This window comes from Juglans regia, chromosome 1, assembly GCF_001411555.2.
Source record: "Juglans regia cultivar Chandler chromosome 1, Walnut 2.0, whole genome shotgun sequence".
NCBI lineage: Eukaryota > Viridiplantae > Streptophyta > Magnoliopsida > Fagales > Juglandaceae > Juglans > Juglans regia.
This window is the reverse complement of record NC_049901.1, coordinates 27,001,123-27,021,962: the sequence shown is the minus strand read 5'-3', so window position 1 is coordinate 27,021,962 and position 20,840 is coordinate 27,001,123. Positions and strand designations below refer to the sequence as shown.

Genomic DNA, 20,840 nt, shown 5'->3' with positions numbered 1-20,840 from the left:
ATTCTTGTATCTCTTTTTGGTAATTCGTTTTTCTCAATTTTTATGTTTCATCTGTTTTATATTTCTACAGTATTAATTTCTTAGCCTAACTAAGCTACCAAAGTCCAAATACCAAAGATAATTTAAATCCAGAACGTAAATTACAAAAACAATATCATCAATAGTTCATCTATAATCAATAATCAAATATAGATAATAGAATCATAAAAATTGAAGCACAATCATGCAACAACACAATTATGCGACATAATATCAAAATGCACACCCTGCCGACATCACACAGGAATACACTTTTGAGTATTTGTATCTAAGAGAAATGCTTTTTGTACTTAAAGAAAAAACGTACACTTAAAACCCACACATGATAGCAAATGGAAAAGAGATAGCTGCCTTAAAACCCCACATGTTTAACCCCACACGTTTTATTAAAAGAAACGGAAAAGTGAAAAATGAAAGCCAACGGAAAAAAGTTAAAAAGAATCGAAGAGGACCCATCAAAGCTGCCCTTTCGGATTTCTTCCACATTTTCATTTCGTAGTTAACGAAAATCCGAAACCAATGCACCTCTTCAACCGCCTCCAACCACCAGTGCGCCTCTTCAAATTGTTGTCCATGAACAATCTATTTTTCCCGTTTTGGTTTCAATCTCATCACTCATAAACATATATACTAATGGTTTTTGTTTGTGGGGTTTATTTGAATTGATTTAGACGATGTTATTGTTGTTATTGTTGGTGTTGGTGATTGTTAATTTTTAATAACAAATCTGAATGGGGGTTTTTATGTGTGAGATTTTTCCTTTGTCCCAACTTTTACAAGATGTATTTAGTAGTGTGTTTTATGAATTTTTATACATTATTAGTGCTATGAACCTTTGTGCATTTTATTTTTATCAAACACTAATTACCTTTTGGTAGATTGTTGCATTTTTTTTTTTTAATGTTATTAGCAATATGAAAGGTTGTTTGTAATCACTAGAAATTTGTGATTTGTTGCTCTATTTGAAATCTCTAGCGTGGTATATTTATATTGAATATTTGGTCATGTAGAAAACTTGAACACTAACCAAGTGATAAACATGGATAGTAATAATGGTGATGTAAATACTAACACAGAACAAAATGAAAAGGTGGAAGAACCAATGGTTGGAATGAATTTTTCATCGGAAAATGAAATCAGATTATATTATACAAAATATGATAGATCGATAGGTTTTGGGGTGTCAAAACGAAGCTCTAGACCTGGAGATGATGGGAGATTAAAATACTTTACGCTAGCTTGTGTTCAACAAGGCCAGGCAAAATCTACAAGTTCTAATCCTCTCAGGCCAAGACCAATTGAGAGAGTGAGATGTAAGATAAAGATTAATGCAACTGTCTCTCTCGATGGAAAATATGTAATTTCTATTGTTGTGCATGAACATGCACATGTATTGAGTCCAAAGAAACCTAGATTTTTTAGATGCAACAAGAAAATTGATTCAACTACAAACAAAAGGCTGGAAAATCTAGACAAGGCTGGTATAGGCGTTAGCAAAAATTTTAAGCCTTTGGTAGTTGAAGCTGGTGGGTATGAGAACCTTATATTTGGAGAAAAAAATTGTCGCAATTTCATTGATAAAGCAAGGTAGCTTCGACTTGGTGAAAGAGGTGCCGAAACACTTTGAAAGTACTTTATGAGAATGCAAAAGAAGAATGATAATTTTTATTATGTAATAGATGTAGATGATGATTGTCATCTCAGAAATGTGTGTTTGGGCAGATGCACGAAGTAGGGTTGCATACGAATATTTTGGAGATGTAATTACATTCGACACAACCTACTTGATGAATGCTTATAAAATGTCTTTTATTGTGGAAAAGGTTGTTAATAAATCGAAGGCAAAAAAAAAAAAAAAAGGTTGGCTTTCATTGTGTTTCATTTTCTATAGACTAATATAATCTATTTGGTTGATAACTTTGTGTGCCTATGCAGTCTAAACCAAAGCCCGTTGAGGAAGCAAACCTTTATGCACTTTCAATGCAACATGCAATGTATCAAACACAACATCAGCTAAGTCTTTCCAGAGTATGTTTTAAGATCACTATTTTTTAGTTTTAGAATCACTGTTATTTAGTTTTAGGATCACTAATAAGATGTCATTGTTTTTTGTTTTTAGGATCACTATATTTGGAGTCAAGCGAGTACACATCTTGGTGCAGCTTCTGCCATACAAGATGATGAGCAACATATGGAGTGAAGATGTAAATCCTAATATTGGTAAACACTTTAGTCAAATGTGAAGAAGTGTATTTTTTTCGTTCATAACATGAAACTGATATTAATATTGTTAAACACCTTATTTTTAAGTTGGCCCACTCATTTTGGTACTTAATTTATCTTGTGCATTTTGTAATATTTGCATGTTGGCCTCATGATTTCATAAGTCAAGGTGGTGGACACTTGGATACATAATGATGTCCCTGTTATGTAGTGAAAAATACTATATATGTAATTGTCATATCATGTATTCTGAGTGGAGGTTAGTGCAATTATTAATGTGTCATGTACTCAACAATTGCACTTATTTTTGGGTGATTTTGTGTGTTGAGGATTCAGGTTCTGTTATTATCAGGGTGTCATGTACTTAATAATTGAACTAATTTTTGGGTGATTTTGTGTGTTGAGAATTCAGATTGCTGTTATTATTAGTGCGTTATGTATTGATTTTAAGGGTTCCAATTATACTATTGACTACTTTTTTTAGAGTATAAACTCAAATCTGGTTCAACTGTAATTTCTTTTTATCATTATTGAATATAATATATTCTTAAAATTGACTCAAATTCCTACCTATCATTTTTTTAGATAAGGATATAACTAAATCTAACAATTCTATTTTAGCATTATTTAAAAAATTAGGAAAATCTGAAATTTCATTTTGCTGATTTTTTTATTTTTCATTTTCGTCATGTTTCTAGTAAAATCTAAAATTTTACTTCGCTAAAATATTTTCTTCATTTTCTTTGTTAGAAGAGGCCTTGTTGGGTGGGATGATGGGTTATGGCATTTTTCCGTTTCTTTTATTTTCTATTAACTTTAACTTTTCGTTTGCTTTCCAATTTCTTACTTTACCGTTTACTATTTATTTCACTTTTTCAATGCACTCACGTTATACATTTTTCTTAAGTTTTCTTTTTTATTATAAAGAAAAATAAAAGAAATTTCTTTTTAAGAAAAGAATAAGGTTTTATGTCTCACGAAAATTATTTTGGTCTTCAATTCATATTGTTTCATTAAACGAATATCTTACATTTAACATTGGTGTGCAATTTAGTGCGTAAAATTACTTACAAGAAGATTTTTCTTTTTTTAAGTACGTGTAATAGCACTCATAATTAATAAGTGAGATTCTAAAAGCCTAGGCCCTAGACTCCTATGCATGTAGACCTTCTTTTCAAGAAGAATTCAAATTAACTTCAAGGAAAAATCTAAATACAGCTGATTTGGGGGACCAATCGCGCACCAATCATCCACCTGGATGTTAAATAAAACGGTTCGTTTTGAAGTGGTGAATTGAACTGTGCGTTTCATTCGGCATCTCCCTTCTCTTCTCTTCCTTCTGTTCTTTTCTCTGTTTTCATTCTCTCTCAATTTTCCTCCATTCTCGTGTCAACCTTGCAATTACTATGGCCGTGTTGGAACCGTCCATTTTCATGGCAGCAACAACTGGGGGATACATTTCCATTTCAAGGTCAAAGAAGTTTATGAAGAACCTTGAATAAGTGCTTGGGTTGACTCAATGAGAGTTTGTTCTCCTACCCGTATAAGAACCATCAACCATGCCTTCTTTGGCCGACCATGACCAGAGTTCTTGGATTGTGAGTCATAACATTTCTCAAAGAAAAAAGGTTTTTTCTTTTCCCATTTTTTGGTGGTTGTGTTAGGTTTCAAAATGATAAATCTGATTCATCTTAATTTTATTGGCCCACAACTTTCAGAAGTGATTAAACTTTGTCTTCTTTCTTTGTCCAACTCATATGAGAAAGTCAATGAGAAGACTAAAGCAACTCCAGGGGCTCAAGTGGAGCACAACAAGTTGATCTGTGTCTCTATTCATTTTTTATGGGGATGGGAGATAGACGAAGGGGAGACGAAGATGATCTGAGAAGTGAGGGAGACGAATTCTCTTCTGATTGAGTTTTTTTTTTTAAATAAAAGTTACTCTGAGCAGCAGACCACGTAAGCTTGGTACACAGATTTGTCCGCTAACTCGCCTGTACCTAGACGAACTCATAACTTAATGGCATGAGGAAACTATAACTACAAGTTATGTGTCCATCTAAAGATAACGTAAGTTTGAATAAGAGTTATACAACCACGACTTAACGGTGCAGTCCAAGTTTGCAAGAAAATTGAATTTGCAATCTTGGACCTTGGTACAAAGTGAAGGCGTGAAAGCATTTGTAATTGCAAGGTTGACACGAGAATTGAGGAAAATTGAGAAAGAACGAAAACGGAGAAAAGAACAGAAGGAAGAGAAGAGAATGGAGATGCTGAATGAAACGCACAGTTCAGCTCACCACTTCAAAACAAACCATTTTATTTAACATCTAGGTGAATGATTGGTGCGTGATTGGTTCCCCAAATCAGCTACATTTAGATTTTTCCAAAAAATTATGGCTGGAATGGAACGATTTTTAAAACTTTGACCAACACACTTAGCCATGTGCAAGTTTGTGCACCGTCTCCACATCCTGTGGGCCAAAGGAGAATAGTGAATAGTATTCTAGCATACTATAATGGACCACGTTTAGGTCCATGACTTGCACATTCACCCATAAATCGCTTTGGTACCATGTATCATTGCATCTAAATGATCATCTTATTAACTATTATGAGCTTATCCTACATATGATCTTATGAAACTTACGTATTTTATGTAACTTGAGATGCATGAGATGATACATACATAACTATAATATACGTAATGAAACATGATCATGAATTATGATTAATGCCATGTTTGCAAATATTATGACATGCATGGTAGATAAAGATTGACTTCCAAATAATTGGCTTTAATAATAGTATATCTAGCTAGCTAATATGTACTATTCTTAATTTTATGATCAAATTACTTACCTCGTAACACTTTTTAATATTTCTAGCATGCAATAGATCACCTATAAAATAGGCACGTAATTTGCATACATCTCTAATTAAATACGTACTTTGTAATTAAAACCTAAAATACTAAAATAACCTATATTTTCTAAAATCTAAAATTTTCGTAATCTTAAAATAACGTCACTCACCAAATATTCACAAGATTAACCCTAAAAATATTTCTACATCCAAGCATCTATTTTCTCTTGATTTTATTGTATGAAATCATCGTAAATAATGATTCCTATGATCAATACTAATTGGGCATGGATATTTCTATAAGTTGGTTATCTTAGGGGGGACAAAGAGAGGACAACACTGAGACAAGGTGAAAAATAATGTGCACAAAGAGGGAGAGAGAGAGAGGGAGAGAGTTTGACGTTGGCAGAAAGAGAAACTAATGTGAGGGACAGAGGAACAATGACAGTAGTTGGGGCGACGTGGGAGGCTTGCTTTCCGTGACCGTAGCAGCGGCTTGAGGCAGTGGTGGCAATGGCTGAACGGTGCAACTCTCATGATGGTTGGGCAGCTTGCGGAGGAGCCTTACATAGTGGAGGTGCTTGCTCTGTTTTCGTGTGGTGAAACAAGGGCGATCATGCATGGGCTAGGGTGGAACGTACAATGGCAATGTACGTAGGAGGGGTGGCGGTGCAAAGCAAAATGTATGTAGGAGCTCGTGGTTGCTAGACATGGAGTATGCATCAACTGCTTCCTGTGGTTGTGATGCTGGTTTGAGGCTGGGAAAGGTGTCGACAGTTTGTTGTGGGAAGGGGTGGAAGGTTGGGTTGTGTGTGTGGGTCGAACGTGAGTTTGGTGGTTTGCGGTTGGTGGCTGGCCAATGTGTGCTGTGGCTGAGAGAGGAGGCTGGGCGTGTGGCAACGTGGTGCACTGTGGTTTACGTCTGAGAAGGGAGAGACAAAGGGCTGTCAGCATGGCGGGAACAACTGTTTTACCTGGCCATGGGATTGGACAATGGTGAACGTGGGACGTGCACATGTTGTTCAGGTTATCTTGGGTTTGGCAACCGTTACTTGATTACACTCGGCTTCGGTTCAGATTTAGGCTCTTTTGGATTCAGAAAGTATTTTATTTTATTTCATCTTATCATTATAACTTTATCAAATTCTCACATAAAATATAATAAACAATTCAGCTTTTTCAAATCCCAAAATAATAATAATATTCTAATAATTTTTTTTTTCAACTTTCATCTAAAACCATCTCATCTTATTTTTGAATCCAAACCAAGTTAGAACTTTTCTAATATTCAAACACCCAACTTTCAAATCACTAAACTCATCTCAACTCAAAATCTCTTTACACGTGGGACCTACAACATTTTTCAACTCAAAAACTCTTTAAACACAGAACCCACAACTTTTTTCAACTTCTCATAAATATATCTAAACTCATTTTAACATCTAAACACATCTAAACTCATCTTAGGTGGGCCCCACATAACTCACTAATATTCATAGAGAACTCAACTTAATTCAGCTCAACATCCAAACGCAGCCTAAAATGCTGAACACTCTTGCAATCCACAGAGGAGAGTTCGTTAAAACATAATGTACCAATTCATTTAATATAGGACTGAGAATGACTGAGCTTGTGTAAGGATCTTAATTAATGATGACTTTAAAATGAGATTTAACTATGTTTATCTTTTAATAAATAAATTAATAATAATAATAATCTGAATTAAAATGTTTATGATAATATCAAAATTAAGATTAAAATTATTTTTAAATCCTAATTTTAGACCTAATAAAATTATATCTATTTTGTCCTTGGAATATTTCACCGGGCCTTTACAGTGTTAGCTACAAACCTGTAAGTGATTATTGTTAAAGTTTGTAATCTACTTGTAAGTATATATTCAAATAGTGGATTGGTATGTTGTAGGTGGGATAGTTTGGAACCATTTGTAATCTACTTGAGTAGATTTTTTGTTTGAAATATATACCACGTAGGAAGTGTGATTAGGTAAGCAAACATGGCCGAGTATCATTTCTCTTTTTCACTTAGATAGTCAGTCATAGGAAAGATTCGCTTCAGCAACAAATTTCTTGTATTTTAATCATTAGTTATACTTTTGATTTTCTTAATAATATGTGTGTCTCTATGATTAAATATATCTCAGATATGAAATTGAATGTAAGAATTTTGCCATGTCTAATACCGTAGGCCATAAAGTAAAACTCACTGATGTAGCATGTTTTCCTGGGATAAAAAACTCGTCTATTTATCCCAAATCACAAAGAAATTTAGTGATAACTAGAACATAGGCAGTCCTCTACGGTATGGAAAAAAATAAATAAGAATAGGAAAAAAGAAAATAACAGATACACGTGCACAATTTGAGCAAGAAATAGTTTATTGCCACCCCATCTAGACCGATGTAAAATATTGGAACGGATAACCTTAAAATTGACTCACTACTATGCATCAAAATATTGGTACAGGGATTAGCTTGATCCTGCCATAGATGAGCTACAGAAATCCAAGAAAAAGAAAGCTCAATGACAGATAGAATTTACCAAAAATGAGATTTAAAGGGGAAGGAAAAGAAAATTAACTTTCTAGTTCATTCCGTATCCAATCTTGTGAACACACCAACGCTTGGACTGTATGTGGACTCAGTGAACTCCAATTTCGGCGGAGCACCCTTCCTCCGGTGTTGAATGCAAACTCTGAAGTAAATTTGGACATGGGAACTGCTAACACATTCCGCGCCATCATAGATAAGATAGGATACCTAGGAGTGTGTACTTTCCACCAATTTAGTATGTTGAAATCTACATTACGTGGAAAGAGGGGCTCCTCTAGATACTTGTCTAGGTCCGATTTCATGCCTTCACTATGAGCAGTTTCATGTAGATATTTGTCAAACCCCATCAGCCTATCCCTTGAAGCAGGTGAGGAACCATCCACTTGCCAGGACAGACCTTGATCATGAGAAGCCAGTGGTGAGCAGATTGAATGTTCATTGTAAAGTTCCTTGACACAGTGAAAGACATCATCAACACGTTCTGAAGCACTGCTACCATAGATTTGTGGATAGTAATACTCTACCAGTTTCATCTTAAATCGAGGATCTAAGATAGCTGCAACTGCTAAACCAGAGCTGCATCTCTCCCAATATTCTTCAAACTTATTTCTCATCTTCGACGCCAAAGAACTTATACACTGATCTGAATTCTGGCACCATTCAATCAACTGCAAGTGAATATCACAGAGCTCAGGAAAATATATATTTGCTGTTGGAGACTTGCACTTTGTCAAAACATTCGTAACCTCAACAAAGAGCTTCAAGAAACTAGTAACAACACTCACCCTCTCCCACTCTGTGTCAGATGGGCACATTGTGTAGACAGGGTCATTTTCTTGCAAAAGAGAAAATGCCTCCCTGTATTCCAAGGCCACTTCAAGCATAATATACGTGGAGTTCCATCGCAATGAATTATCTAGACACAAGGACTTTTGACTTTGAACTTTAACTTCTTCAGCCACTTCATTGAACTTCGCTTGCATAGCTTGCGTACTTTTAAAGTGTTGAATGCTTTCCCGAATCTTATGGGTTACATCGGATAGTGCTTCCAAGGCATCCTGAACCATCAAATTGATAACATTTGCCACACAGCGTACATCAAAGAATTGACCGTTACAATAAAGAAATCTGTTCTGGGACAGCCGGTCTCTGATTCTAAAGACAATGTTATCGTTGGTAGAACAACTATCAAATGTCATGGAAAACAACTTGCGGTCAATATCCCAATCCATCAAACATGTCATGATAACATCTGAGCGCATGTCTTCAGTATGGGAAGGATCAATCAAACTAAAATTTAGAACCATCTTCTTTAACAGCCAAGATTCATCAATGTAGTGTGCTGTCAAACACAAGTACTCAACGTCGCCATAAGCAGCCCACAACTCTGCAGTGAGGCTGATTTTTCCAGGCAATTTATCCAACACTTCATTCACCTTCTGTTTCTCTTTCATGTAAATTTCAATACAATCAGCCTCAGCTTTACTAAATGTCACGAGCTCAAAAAGTGGCTGCATATTCTTAACAAATACTCTAAATCCAAAATGCTCAACCATGGCCAATGGATACCCATGTAAAATGATCATGCGAGCAAGATCAAATTGACTTCGCCTTTGATCAAAGCTACCCGTTCCACCGTTAACAAGCTCATCTTTCAAATGTTGCTCTTGCTCAAATCTAACATTCGCAAGGCTGAGCATTTCATCCTTTCGCTGCTCTTGATCCAAATTTAAATTTGCCAGAGCCAGGGTCCTTTCCTTTTTCTTTTCCCTCGCTGCAATATATTGAGGTATGCCATGATTAGATCTTCTCTGGCACCTGATCAAATGATTCCTCAAATGCGATGTTCCACTTGTACTTGATCCACTAAGTTTCTTTTTACAATGCCTACATACAGCCACACAGGTATCACCTTTCTTGACCCTATCAAAGTCATTCCATACAACTGATTTCAAACGGCTAGAATTGACTATTACAGCATCTGACAAATCCATAGCATGAACCTTTCACCGATATCTGAAAATCGAAAATATATACAAATATGTTATGTTGATAAATAAAACTGAAAGAAAACTAACAAAATCTATAAACTGCAGAACAAACAGTAACCTATGTAAGACATCATCACCAAAAAAAGAAGACACTAGTTGTTCATTTCCTATACAGTACAAAACCATTTCTGAGAAACATGAAGCAAAATTATTGAAATAAAATGTAAAGCATAGAAGACAACAGGAACCAAATGGAAAATATAGATAAAAAGAATCCAAGAAAAAAATATGGTGCAGTTACTCAAACTTTAATAACAATTAGGAAAATTAGTACTAAACACGATTCGTTGTCCCTGGTTACATAGAAATGTTGATTAATTATAATATGAGGAAAGAACAGGAGACAATTATGAAGAGAAGGGTGGGGAGATGGTAAGAGAGATTAAAAGAAACGATTCTCAAAAGTTTGTAAGCATATTCAATGCATTAATGGAAAGTTTACAAAAACTCCCAAGATCTTGCACAAGATTATCAAAAGATGTCCCTAGATTTGGAAAGAAGATTACTCTGAATTTTTAAGCAGTCTCAACCAAGTCGTTTTTTTGTTTTTTTCATCTTTTTGATGTAAGTGAAATATCAGGTTTATTGGTAAGTCTAATACCAGCTCAAGAAACATGTCACGGAGAAGGTTATTCATTAAAGATTTGCAGAAACAATGGATGAATAAGATGGTCTTGCAAAGGATGCCAAAACAACAATTAACTCATCCTAGAATTATATTTTCTTTCCTATATATGTTTAAGCGAATAGCCAAGTCAATTTGGGAAAGTGTTCTAAGAAAGATGGACATCGGTTGGTTGGATGAAAGAGGATATATTTGTCCAAAGGTGATAGAATAACTCTGATAAAGAGCACCCTCTCTAATCAACCTGCCTATTTTAAGTCTTTATTCCACTTCCCTGCAGGTATCCAATTGCATTGATAATTTACAGAGGAACTTTTTTGGGGTGGCAAAGGGGAGGAGCTGGAAGCCTGGAATTCCACCTAGTGACTCCCCCAAGATGTGCTCCTAAATATCTAAGGGCAGGTGCTACCCCATCCCCATGGGCAACACAACAGTGTCCTGAGGGAGGAGTTTAGAGGCCTTATAATAGCATGAACTTCTTTTTCTTTCTAGGTCATGCAAAGGGGGCCAGTCCAAGATTGTACTGTTGGTAATTCTACTTTCTAATAGTTGTTAATTCCGCAGCTCTGGGGGAGAATTCCATGATTTAAAAATGGGATAGAGTTAAGGGAGGATGCTGCTGCTTTAAAAAAAAAACTAATAAAGAGAATGAATTCCATGAATTAGGAGACCTAATCCCCAAACCCATCTCTCATTAGCGAAAGCTACCAACCTCATTTTGCTGAAGCCCTGCCAGACTTGAAAAAACAATTCAATGCAGGCTGATTCAAAATTGAATCGGTAAGAAACCGAACCGATTTTAGTGAACTTTTTGAATCGTTCACTGAATTGCTTCAATTGATTGATTCTAGCTTATTTTAGACCAGTTTAAACTGATTCGAAACTATATTTACTTTTAAGTTGTCTGTCTAATAACTGAGGGATTTTTTTTTTTTTTTAAATTTCTTGTACAAAAATATGATAGAACTAAACATATATTAACATTTTCATCATTATATTCAATAAGAATCGTAGAAAAATTGAAAGATAAAAAATTTAGTTATTTATTTTCTTTAGTTGAACAAAAAAATTAGAAGATGAATGAAGATTTTTATATTAAATTTGTGGTTGTGCATAAAATACTACATTTGTCATGTGCTTATAACTTAATGGTCTCTATTTTTTCGTATATGAGGCAAAAAAATGTCAACAATTGAGGTTAAATACATAAATTATATATTTATTAAAGCTATTTAGATTCATATAATTCTTTTATTGAAACTAGTTCATGAATTTATATTTTACACTCTTTTATACATGATATAAAAATGCATGAATTGCACTATATATAATTTTTAATACTTTTTATCAACATTAAAATAACCAATTAAATTTTTTTATGAATCGTTCAATTCAATTTGTTGAATCACCCAACTCATTGAATCGGTTCCTAATCGTCCGAACCTGATTCCAATTTTTCAAGCCTTGCCTGCCAATATAGCATGGTGCTCTTTTTTAGTGTCTTTCTCTATATTCACTGAACACTTCCAATACCTCATCATGCAGATTTCACAGCTCGATTATAGCAACTCGACTTTGTTTGCAACTTTCGAGCCCCTTCCATATTATTAGTAAGATAGGGCCCTTGAGCGCTCTTGCGCAATACGGCTATAAAGCCTTATCTTGCTCGCTCTTTCTTTTTAAAGAAATTGCTTGAGCGACTTTAAAATCTTACCTTTAGCAGCAACAGGAGTCTTGGGGTATAAGAAAATTTATTACATTCAACCGGGCCCTCTTCAGAAAGTGGCTATGGATGTATTGTGATACCTCGATATGATAAGGATAAAGGTAGGAGGTGTATGAGATCCCACATTATTTGAGAATGAGAAGTTCTTGTTCTTTATAAAGTTCCAATGGAGCTCCAATTGTACCATTGACTAGTCTTTTTGAAGTATAGGCCATGTGGTTTGGGCCTTCTATTGAAGGCATTACAAATGGTATCAGAGCCTATTCTAACCAGAAATGTGGGACTTGAGTTGTGCCAATTACGACGGACTAGCTCGACTAAGACGTCTGGAATTTAAGGAGGGTAGATTGTGATATCCCACATGATAATGATAAGGGTAGTTGGTGCGTGAGATCCCACATTGTTTGGGAATAAAAAGTTCTTGCTCTTTATAAGGTTCCAATGGAACTCCAATTGTATCATTGACTTGTCCTTTTGGAGTATAGATTATGTGATTTGAGATTTTCATTGGGGCGTTACAAGTATGCCACAAAGAGAGAACCTATAGAGAATGGTTATCAATATGATATGATAGTTGATGGAGTTGTAATGAGGTGAATTGAACATATAGGGGGTTGGACCATGAAAAAATATTACAATGGTGATTTCAAAAACTATCATACAAGTCGTGGCCGGTGGGAGATGATCCAAAATAAAGTTTTGATAGGATGTGTTGTGTGAAAATCACCCTCTTACTAGGGCATTCCCATATCTAGTTTTCCTTGCTCGATCTAAGGATGCCTTTATAATAAAGAATATAAAGCTTCCAAATAGACTTCCTCAATGAGTAGAAAATTTTAACAGAGCGGCACAAGATTGAGAAATCATTCTACACTACTCAATTGTATTATGTGTGTTTGAAAAAAAAAAGATGGGCTCGACAAAATGCAATGGGTAGGGTTGTAAGAATTTCCTTCCGAATTGAAAAAACCGACCAATTTTAGTCAGTTTGGACCGAACCAATTAAGCAACCGGTCGGTCTCAGTCCAAGAAAGTAGAGAAAATTGGTTTTCGGTCCTTTAACCCAGGACCGGATTGGATCGACCGAGTTTACAATATAAATTTTTAAATATATTTTTATATGATATTTTATAATTTTTTTAAGTAGTTGTATAAATTGAAAGCAAGTCATTTTGTACCTTTCTTCTAACTAATTATAAGTAATTATGTAATTTTCTTCTAACCTGACTATTTATGCTTAAATTATAAAAAATATTAAAACACCAAGAATTTTATGACAGTATTAACTATTAATTATTGATAATACACATATTGATAACATTATTAATTTATTACACTTAATTAAAATACATGATTAGTTAAGTATATTCTTGGTTAGAGAACTTAGATTAAATCATTCACTTATTACATTTTTTCATCATTTTATACAACTTTTATCAAAAACTTGAAAAAATGGATAAAAAAAACCCGAACCGAAATATCCTGATAAGATAGATCGGACCAAACCAAATTGGTCTGGTCTGGTGTTTTGGTGGACCTAAAGAATTGGTCCGGTCCAAAATTCTCCTCCAAGACTGACTGGACCGGACCAATGACATCCCTAGCAATGCATCAAATCCAAAATGGGATTGTTTGAAGTCAAGTCATTCTATAATGTATTGATCCATCGCAATAGTGTTATCTACTCATGGAAGTTCATAGTAGAAGGACCCCTAAGAATAGCCCTTTTTTAGATGGCTGCATTAGGGAAGAACCTTACCTTTAAGTGCTTATCGACAGGACATGCTATGATGATTGAATGGTGCTGCACGTGCAAAAAGGTAAAGGAAACAGTAGATCATCTCTTACTTCATCGTCAAATAGCTTGTACTTTGTGGCAAGCAGTTTTTGGCCTCTTCGAGTTCATCTGAGTTATGCTGAGATGGGTGGTAAATCTATAAGAACGTTTGAAACATCGATTCGGGAGTGAACACATTAGGCTATGGTGGAAAATGATTTCCAATATGCTTATTGTGGAGATTAGCATGAATGAAATGATAAAATTTCAAAGAACACCACAAGGATAATGGATGATCTCAAAGCTTTCTACTTTACCAAGCTATACTCTTGAATGATTGCTTATTTTTGTTTCTCTATCTTTAGCTTTTCAGCCTTCTACTTTCTCTAGATAGGTAGATCCAATGTATGCTCATGTGTACTTAGGGAATGCTTGGAGAATGAGATGAGATAATAATTTTGTGAATAATAGTAAGATGGTTTGTAGTAAGATAGTTTGAGTTAAATATTTATTGGGTTTTGGGAAATGGGAGATAAAAAGTTGATTTTTTTTTATAAAGTTAAAATATTATTAAAATATAATTTTTTAATATAATTTTTGTTTTGATATTTGAAAAAGTTGAATTGTTTTTTGTTTGAAAATATGAGAAAGTTGTAATGATTAGTTTTAAAAAGTTGTAATGATTAGTTTGAAAGTGTTTGTGTTTAAATGATATTTGGGAAGGAAATGAGATGAGATGAGATGGGATGAGATATGTTTCCAAACATCCTCTTAGATAGTGCCTTTATGATCATTAATTGAACTTATCTTACTTGTAAAATAGAATAAATTTAAGCAAATAGCACATAGCTAGACTAGAAACACATATCCTAACGGTAAACAGTTAATCAATTCAAGGTTCCAATATTTTTGTTTCGATAACAAGTATTCAAGGTTCCAATCTTAGCAAGCATAAAATTAAACTATCCAAAAACTTTACCTAAAAAAAATTCTCACAAAGGCCCACATCCTTAAACTACTAGGGCAAAGACCACAAATGAAGGTTGTTGTGTAGAAGCCTTAGTGTACTCAAAAGGTTTGATGTTCCTTAAACCCCAATATTAGTAATACATGATCAATATATGGTAAAATCTCATTTCTTTGGCTACACAAAGGGGGAAGGGGATGTTGAACCCCAACTCTCAAGGTGCTAGTGTGGCAGAAGGGCCCCTAACTGATCGATATATAATTTATTCAAGCATCAATGTGATACCTCATATGATAAGGATATAGGTAGGTGGTGTATGAGATCCCATATTGCTTGGAAAGGAGAAGTCCTTGCTCTTTATAAGGTTCCAATGAGGCTTCAATTGTATCATTGACTAGTCCTTTTGGAGTATAGATCATGTGGTTTGGGTCTTCCATTAGGACGTTACAAATGGCATCAGAGGCTATCCCAACTAGAAATGTGGGACTTGAGCCATGCCATATATAACGGACTGGCTCGACGAGGACGTTGGGAATTTAAGGGATGTACATTGTGATACCCCATATGATAAGAATATGGGTAGGTGGTGTATGAGATCCCACATTGCTTGAAAATGAGAAGTTCTTGCTCTTCATAAAGTTTCAATGGGGCAATGAGGCTCCAATTGTATCATTGACTAGTCATTTTGGAGTATAGGCTATGTGGTTTGGATCCTACTTGGAAATGAGAAGTTCTTGCTCTTTATAAGATTCTAATGGGGCTCCAATTGTATCATTGACTAGTCTTTTTGCAGTATAGGCTATGTGATTTGGATCTTCCATTGGGGCGTTACAATCAATGACAATTCATATGCTAAAACCATAAGCTTGACACCTATATAGAACCTTCAATGCCCTATACGACATGCAAATAACTAAAGCACTTCCATCCTTTGATATTCTTAATGTGCGTCTCTCTATCAATTCTGTAGCCACCCAAGCATGCCCCATTAGTTTAATAAACCCTACTAACTTTGAAATTCAAATATATAATAAGCCTAAATTTAAGGCCCATCAGAAAAAAGGCTATAGGCTTAGTAGATGACTTTCCATTGGAGTTTGCAGCAAAGCAAAATCAAGACTAAGGATCCTATTAAGTAATACCCCAAATTGAGCATACAAGGGTAGAAGGGTGGTGAATGAAATTGCAATGTCTGGCATAGAGAAATTATTGTGCTTTAAAAGATTTCATTGGTATCCTATTGTCTGACAAGTTTTTTTGAAGTATACGCCCATATGTAGTTTGGACTTTTCTTGGTTTAAAACTAAATTTTGCTGACAATAAGGGGATGGATAGCAAATGCAATCTATAATGAGATGGGCATTATAACTAATGATTCAAAACATAAAATTATTTTATGTTGACAAGTGATTCAAGAATTTATTAAATAACCAATTGTTTAAAGAAGACCCTCCGCAAAGAGGCCATGTTTGGGAAGTGAGATGAGTTCAAAACATTTCATCTCATCTCAAAACTTTTCATAATTTCCTTTTCAAACATCATTTAAACACAAAACACTTTTCAATTTCAAATCTTCAATTTTTTCATCTAATCATTACAACTTTCTCATACTTTCAAACAAAATACAAAAAACAATACAACATTTTTTAAATTTCAAAATAACAATAATATTAAAAATAATATTCAAACAATTTTTTAACTTTATAATATTTTTATTCAACATTTTCTCTCTCCTTTCCCAATACCCAATAAAACATCTTAACTCAAACTATTTTACTATTAATAACAGAATTCTCCTGTAATGCTTCAATGGAAGGCTCGAACCACTTGGCCTATACCCCAAAAGTACTAGTCAATGATACAATTAGAGTACCAATGGAACATTATAAAGAGCAAGAACTTCTCATTTCCAAGCAATGTGGGATCCCCCATACACCACCTACCTTATCCTTATCATACGAGGTATCACATCTCCTCACATCTCATTACCAAAATATGCCATTGATGATGGAAATAGAAAATGTATAAGAACAAACTTAAAAAAAAAAAAAAAAAAAACTATATTTTACATCATAGGATTGAATTTAGTCATGCCCGAGTGAGGGGCAAATGAATGATGGAACAGCAATTTTCTACGGAAATCTCGACCAAATATGTGACACATGAATTCAAAGATCTGTTACTGAGTAAATACCAGACTTTTTGCGAATGCTTGCCTAAATAGATGAAAATTGTTTAGGCAAGATTTTTGTTAGGAGTTCCTCTTGTATACTTCCTACGTGCTTGAGCTACACCTTAGGCATTTCTAATAAACTTCCGATTACTTAAATGAGAGAGAGAGAGAGAGATGAGGAGAGAGAGAGATGTTATCAGTTCTTCCAATAATACACTACTGAAAAGTGAATGGAAAAAATATCCTCACAACATGCTAAAATTTTCCTCGAAATAAAAATCCTACATTTATAAGTCTTAATTTGATTTAAAAATGGGACAAAACCATAACAAGGACAGCCACGACCAAGAAAGTTAACAGAATAAACTGTTAACTATATTTTTCAGTTTTGCACTGAAAACCCTTGGTCAAACGACTATTCGGCTCCACACTAGTAATTCAACAGGTTCAGAGCAATAATGAACCACACAACAATGGGAATTGAATCAGAAAACCGAAAACTAGACATATATAAGGACAAAAAAGAGTTAACCAAGAAAAAGAATGTGCCATTAGTGTCAACAGAATCTGGTTTGTTTTCCCACTCAATTTATCCTCATCTTTAGGGCTCTCTTTTGTTTTTACGTTAATTTTTCTGATTTCAGTTCGATAGGAACTGGGGTTTTTAACCATCTGGTATCAGAGCATTAATAATCTTTACCTACGGATTTCTTGGTAACCGTTCGAATCCATTAAACACAAACAAGAACAAGAAAAAGCAGAAGGTCCGAACCATACGCTGTGGCAAGATGAAGCTTGTGAGCGGCGTTAGGGTGCTGTGCGAAGTGGTGAACCGTGGGTTTCCGTCGGTAGTGGCGCGTGCGGTGGTCCCGAGCCGTGCGAGTAGAGTCGGGTTCGTGGGTATTGGTGCAGCGGAGGAGTGCGTCGGTGCTTTTCTGTGAAGCGGCTGCGCGTAGGTGCCACCGTACGTTTGGGTTGCTGTCCTGAGTCTCCTGACGACGGCGTGCGACGTGGTGCCTGTACCGCTCCGTGCTGGGGAGGAACGGTTTTTAAACAAAAGAAATCGTGAGAAGTGTCTTGTGGGAGGATCTCGTTTGGCAGCTGGTTTTGTACTAGGAATATCGTAATCCTATAATACGCTAAGCGACGTTTAGTGGCACGCATAGGGTGAACCGCGTTCCCTTTTATCTGTGATTTGGCACAAAGCTTCTTCCAGTTAAAAATTCAGATTACTAATTTACTTATTACTATATACATTTTGAAGTGTGTATACATCTTTTGAAAAGAAGTGGTTGTTATTATTAAAAATATATATATATTTTTTTATGTGAGTATCATATTTATTAATTTTTATCAAAAGGAATATGTGGGGACTACTCTAGGACTGCAAATATTATTTTTTTAAATAAAATCCTTGAAGACAAAAATGGTAACATATAGTCCTAGAGTGTGCAGTTCCTGCGTTACTCTATTTGAAACAAAGTAGGAGTTACTATTAAAAAAAATATTTTTTTTCACGTGAATCTTAAATTTACCTACATTTTTTAAAAGGAGTATACCGGAACTACAAATATCATTTCTTGAAAAAACAAATACTCTAAAATATACATACTAAGTAGCGGTGTAAGTAAAAAACCGATCAAACCAACCGAACCGAACCTATTCGGTTCGTTTTAATACATGTTTGATCGGTTTTGGCTCATAGGAGATGAAATTAATTAGAAATCGGTTTGGTACTTGTTTTCAATATTTTAAAACCGAATAAAATTGAACCGAACCGAAATATATATTTGAATTTTGAGTCGGGCTACTCTGCCGCCCAGAGTAACCCGCTCAATTTAGGCTAAATGTGGGTTTTTATTTTTTTCACATTTTTCTTTTCATATTTTTTTCAACATATTTAAATATTTTTAAAAAATAAAAAAAATACACCAATACACTAAAAATCATTTTCTTAATCATTAAGTAAAAAAAAGATTAAAAAAAATTAAATATACAAGCGGTTAAAGTGAGGAGGCAAACTAGCATCTTCCTTGGATTTTATATTATATATATTATAATTTTTTAAATTCTTATACTATATATTAGGGGTGGGCTCCGACTCTGTTGCTTCGACTTCCGACTCCGACTAGGGTTGGAGGCTAGGTGGAGCTTCAACTTCGATTGAAGTTCTGGAGTCGGAGTTGGAGGTCGAAGCCCAACTCGGAGTTGGGCAAGTCCAATGGTCCATTGTGTTGGGCTAGGCCAAAACAACCTTAGGAAAAAAAAGGCTTAATGAAATGATGTGCTCTTTTATTACTTTCTACGAGCCTATAACCTGCGCAATGCGCAGACTGTTATTTATGCTGGATTTTATAGATATATATTTAGATATTCGTCTATTGTACTATTTCTGGTTCGTTCACCTTCAATACACATTCTTGCTGCACTTCCTATATCATCCATTATGGTTCGTCTTCTACGTCGCACAACTATGTCATCACTTATACTGTCACTACTTTGTTCACCATCATGACGCATTCTTCCTCCATTTCCTATATCATTTTTAATCATTCGTCTTAAACGATGTGTTAGTCTTCTAGCATTTTTCATTTTTAATTTTATTGAAGAATAGAAATAGTCACAAACTTAAAACTATTAAAACTATCACAAAGTATTAATTTCCATCCTGGTCTAGCTGTATATGTTTTTTTGAATTAAATGCATGAGACTTTATTGGTTTGTTTTTCACATGTGAGTCTCCATAATCCACATGCTTGACAAATACAAAAGAATGAAAATTGAGATAGTGGCCAAGCGATCAGAAATCATGGCATGTATTTTTTTTGGGAAAAAATCATGGGATGGAAAAACAAAATCGCACAAACTTTTCATTACATGTCATCACTTACACTACACATTTCAACCGAGCATAGTAGAGTCCTTGCTAGTAATTATAATAAAATGGTAATACATTGATAAATTACATATTCATCAAATAAATTATTGTCAGAAAATTGCTAACAAACATAAAATTAATAAATACATATTTTTAATCAAAAATAAAATATTATATGCCTTCACTAATATGCTAATCACGGCTCCGCTCCTCAAAATCATTCCAAGCCTCAAAATTATCTCAACTAATCCAATTATTGTCAATTGCCCTATTCAATGCCATTTCAGATTTGTATTAACCTTGTAATGAAGGTGGATAGTTTGGAATAGTTGGAATATAAGGTTCTGGATCATTAAAAGGGTTATGATATATTGGATCTGATTGGCGGCCTTCAGCTTTACATTAAGCATTCATCTTGTGTATTGCTCACTAACCTGGATCGGTAGCTTGGACCAAGGTCAACCACTGCTTTTATTTTTGGAGTTGCACTATCATCACTGGGTATGTCAAAGTCAAAATGCTGGGTAGATAGTATAACACGCATTCTTGCTTTGGTCTTGATGCAGGAACTAAACTGTGTAGAGTGAGGTGCGGTGCCATATTGAGGATTCCTTGATTCATTTGCTGCAACATCATTCATTATAAAACCATGCTTCCGTGAACCATTATTTGATATGCAATCATCCTAGTTGTGTGCATTGGATTCCCATGATGATGTAAATGCAGTACCACTTTGATGGTTATTTAAAGACATTAGAAAAGCAGAACGCCGTTTAGTGTCGCACCCATCATAGTCAACGTAATGTCTTGTGTAGATGCCACCATTTTGACCACCTTTTTTAGTACGACCAACTTCTTCGATCCTTGGTAGAGGGGTGTTTTGGTTGTCTATGTCATTACTGCCTTCATCCAAGTTTTCCTATGAGATTGCATAGCATGAACAA

General features: G+C 34.8%; 1 protein-coding gene across 4 annotated transcripts; it reads right to left on the bottom strand.

Moving 5' to 3' along the window:
- Window positions 1-7,507: 7,507 nt before the first annotated feature.
- LOC108981875 (zinc finger BED domain-containing protein RICESLEEPER 2-like) lies at window positions 7,508-18,173 on the bottom strand. 4 transcript variants are annotated; one of them, XM_035695171.1, is made up of 3 exons: window positions 17,796-18,151; window positions 8,485-9,715; window positions 7,508-8,367 (listed from the first exon to the last, which is right to left on the bottom strand). In XM_035695171.1, the coding sequence occupies exons 2-3, from the start codon at window positions 9,691-9,693 to the stop codon at window positions 7,723-7,725; spliced, it is 1,854 nt and encodes a 617-aa protein (XP_035551064.1). In that variant the 5' UTR covers window positions 9,694-9,715; window positions 17,796-18,151; the 3' UTR covers window positions 7,508-7,722. The 4 variants fall into 4 exon arrangements, with proteins under 4 accessions (XP_035551064.1, XP_018808686.2, XP_018808677.2 ...); XM_018953141.2 differs by adding an exon at window positions 13,861-14,035 and having other exon boundaries at window positions 7,508-9,715; window positions 17,796-18,150; XM_018953132.2 differs by adding an exon at window positions 13,861-14,017 and having other exon boundaries at window positions 7,508-9,715; window positions 17,796-18,150.
- Window positions 18,174-20,840: the final 2,667 nt, after the last annotated feature.

Bases quoted from the DNA above. Each gene is read 5' to 3' on its own strand.
- LOC108981875 (XM_018953126.2), bottom strand. From the start codon at position 9,693: ATGGATTTGTCAGATGCTGTAATAGTCAATTCTAGCCGTTTGAAATCA.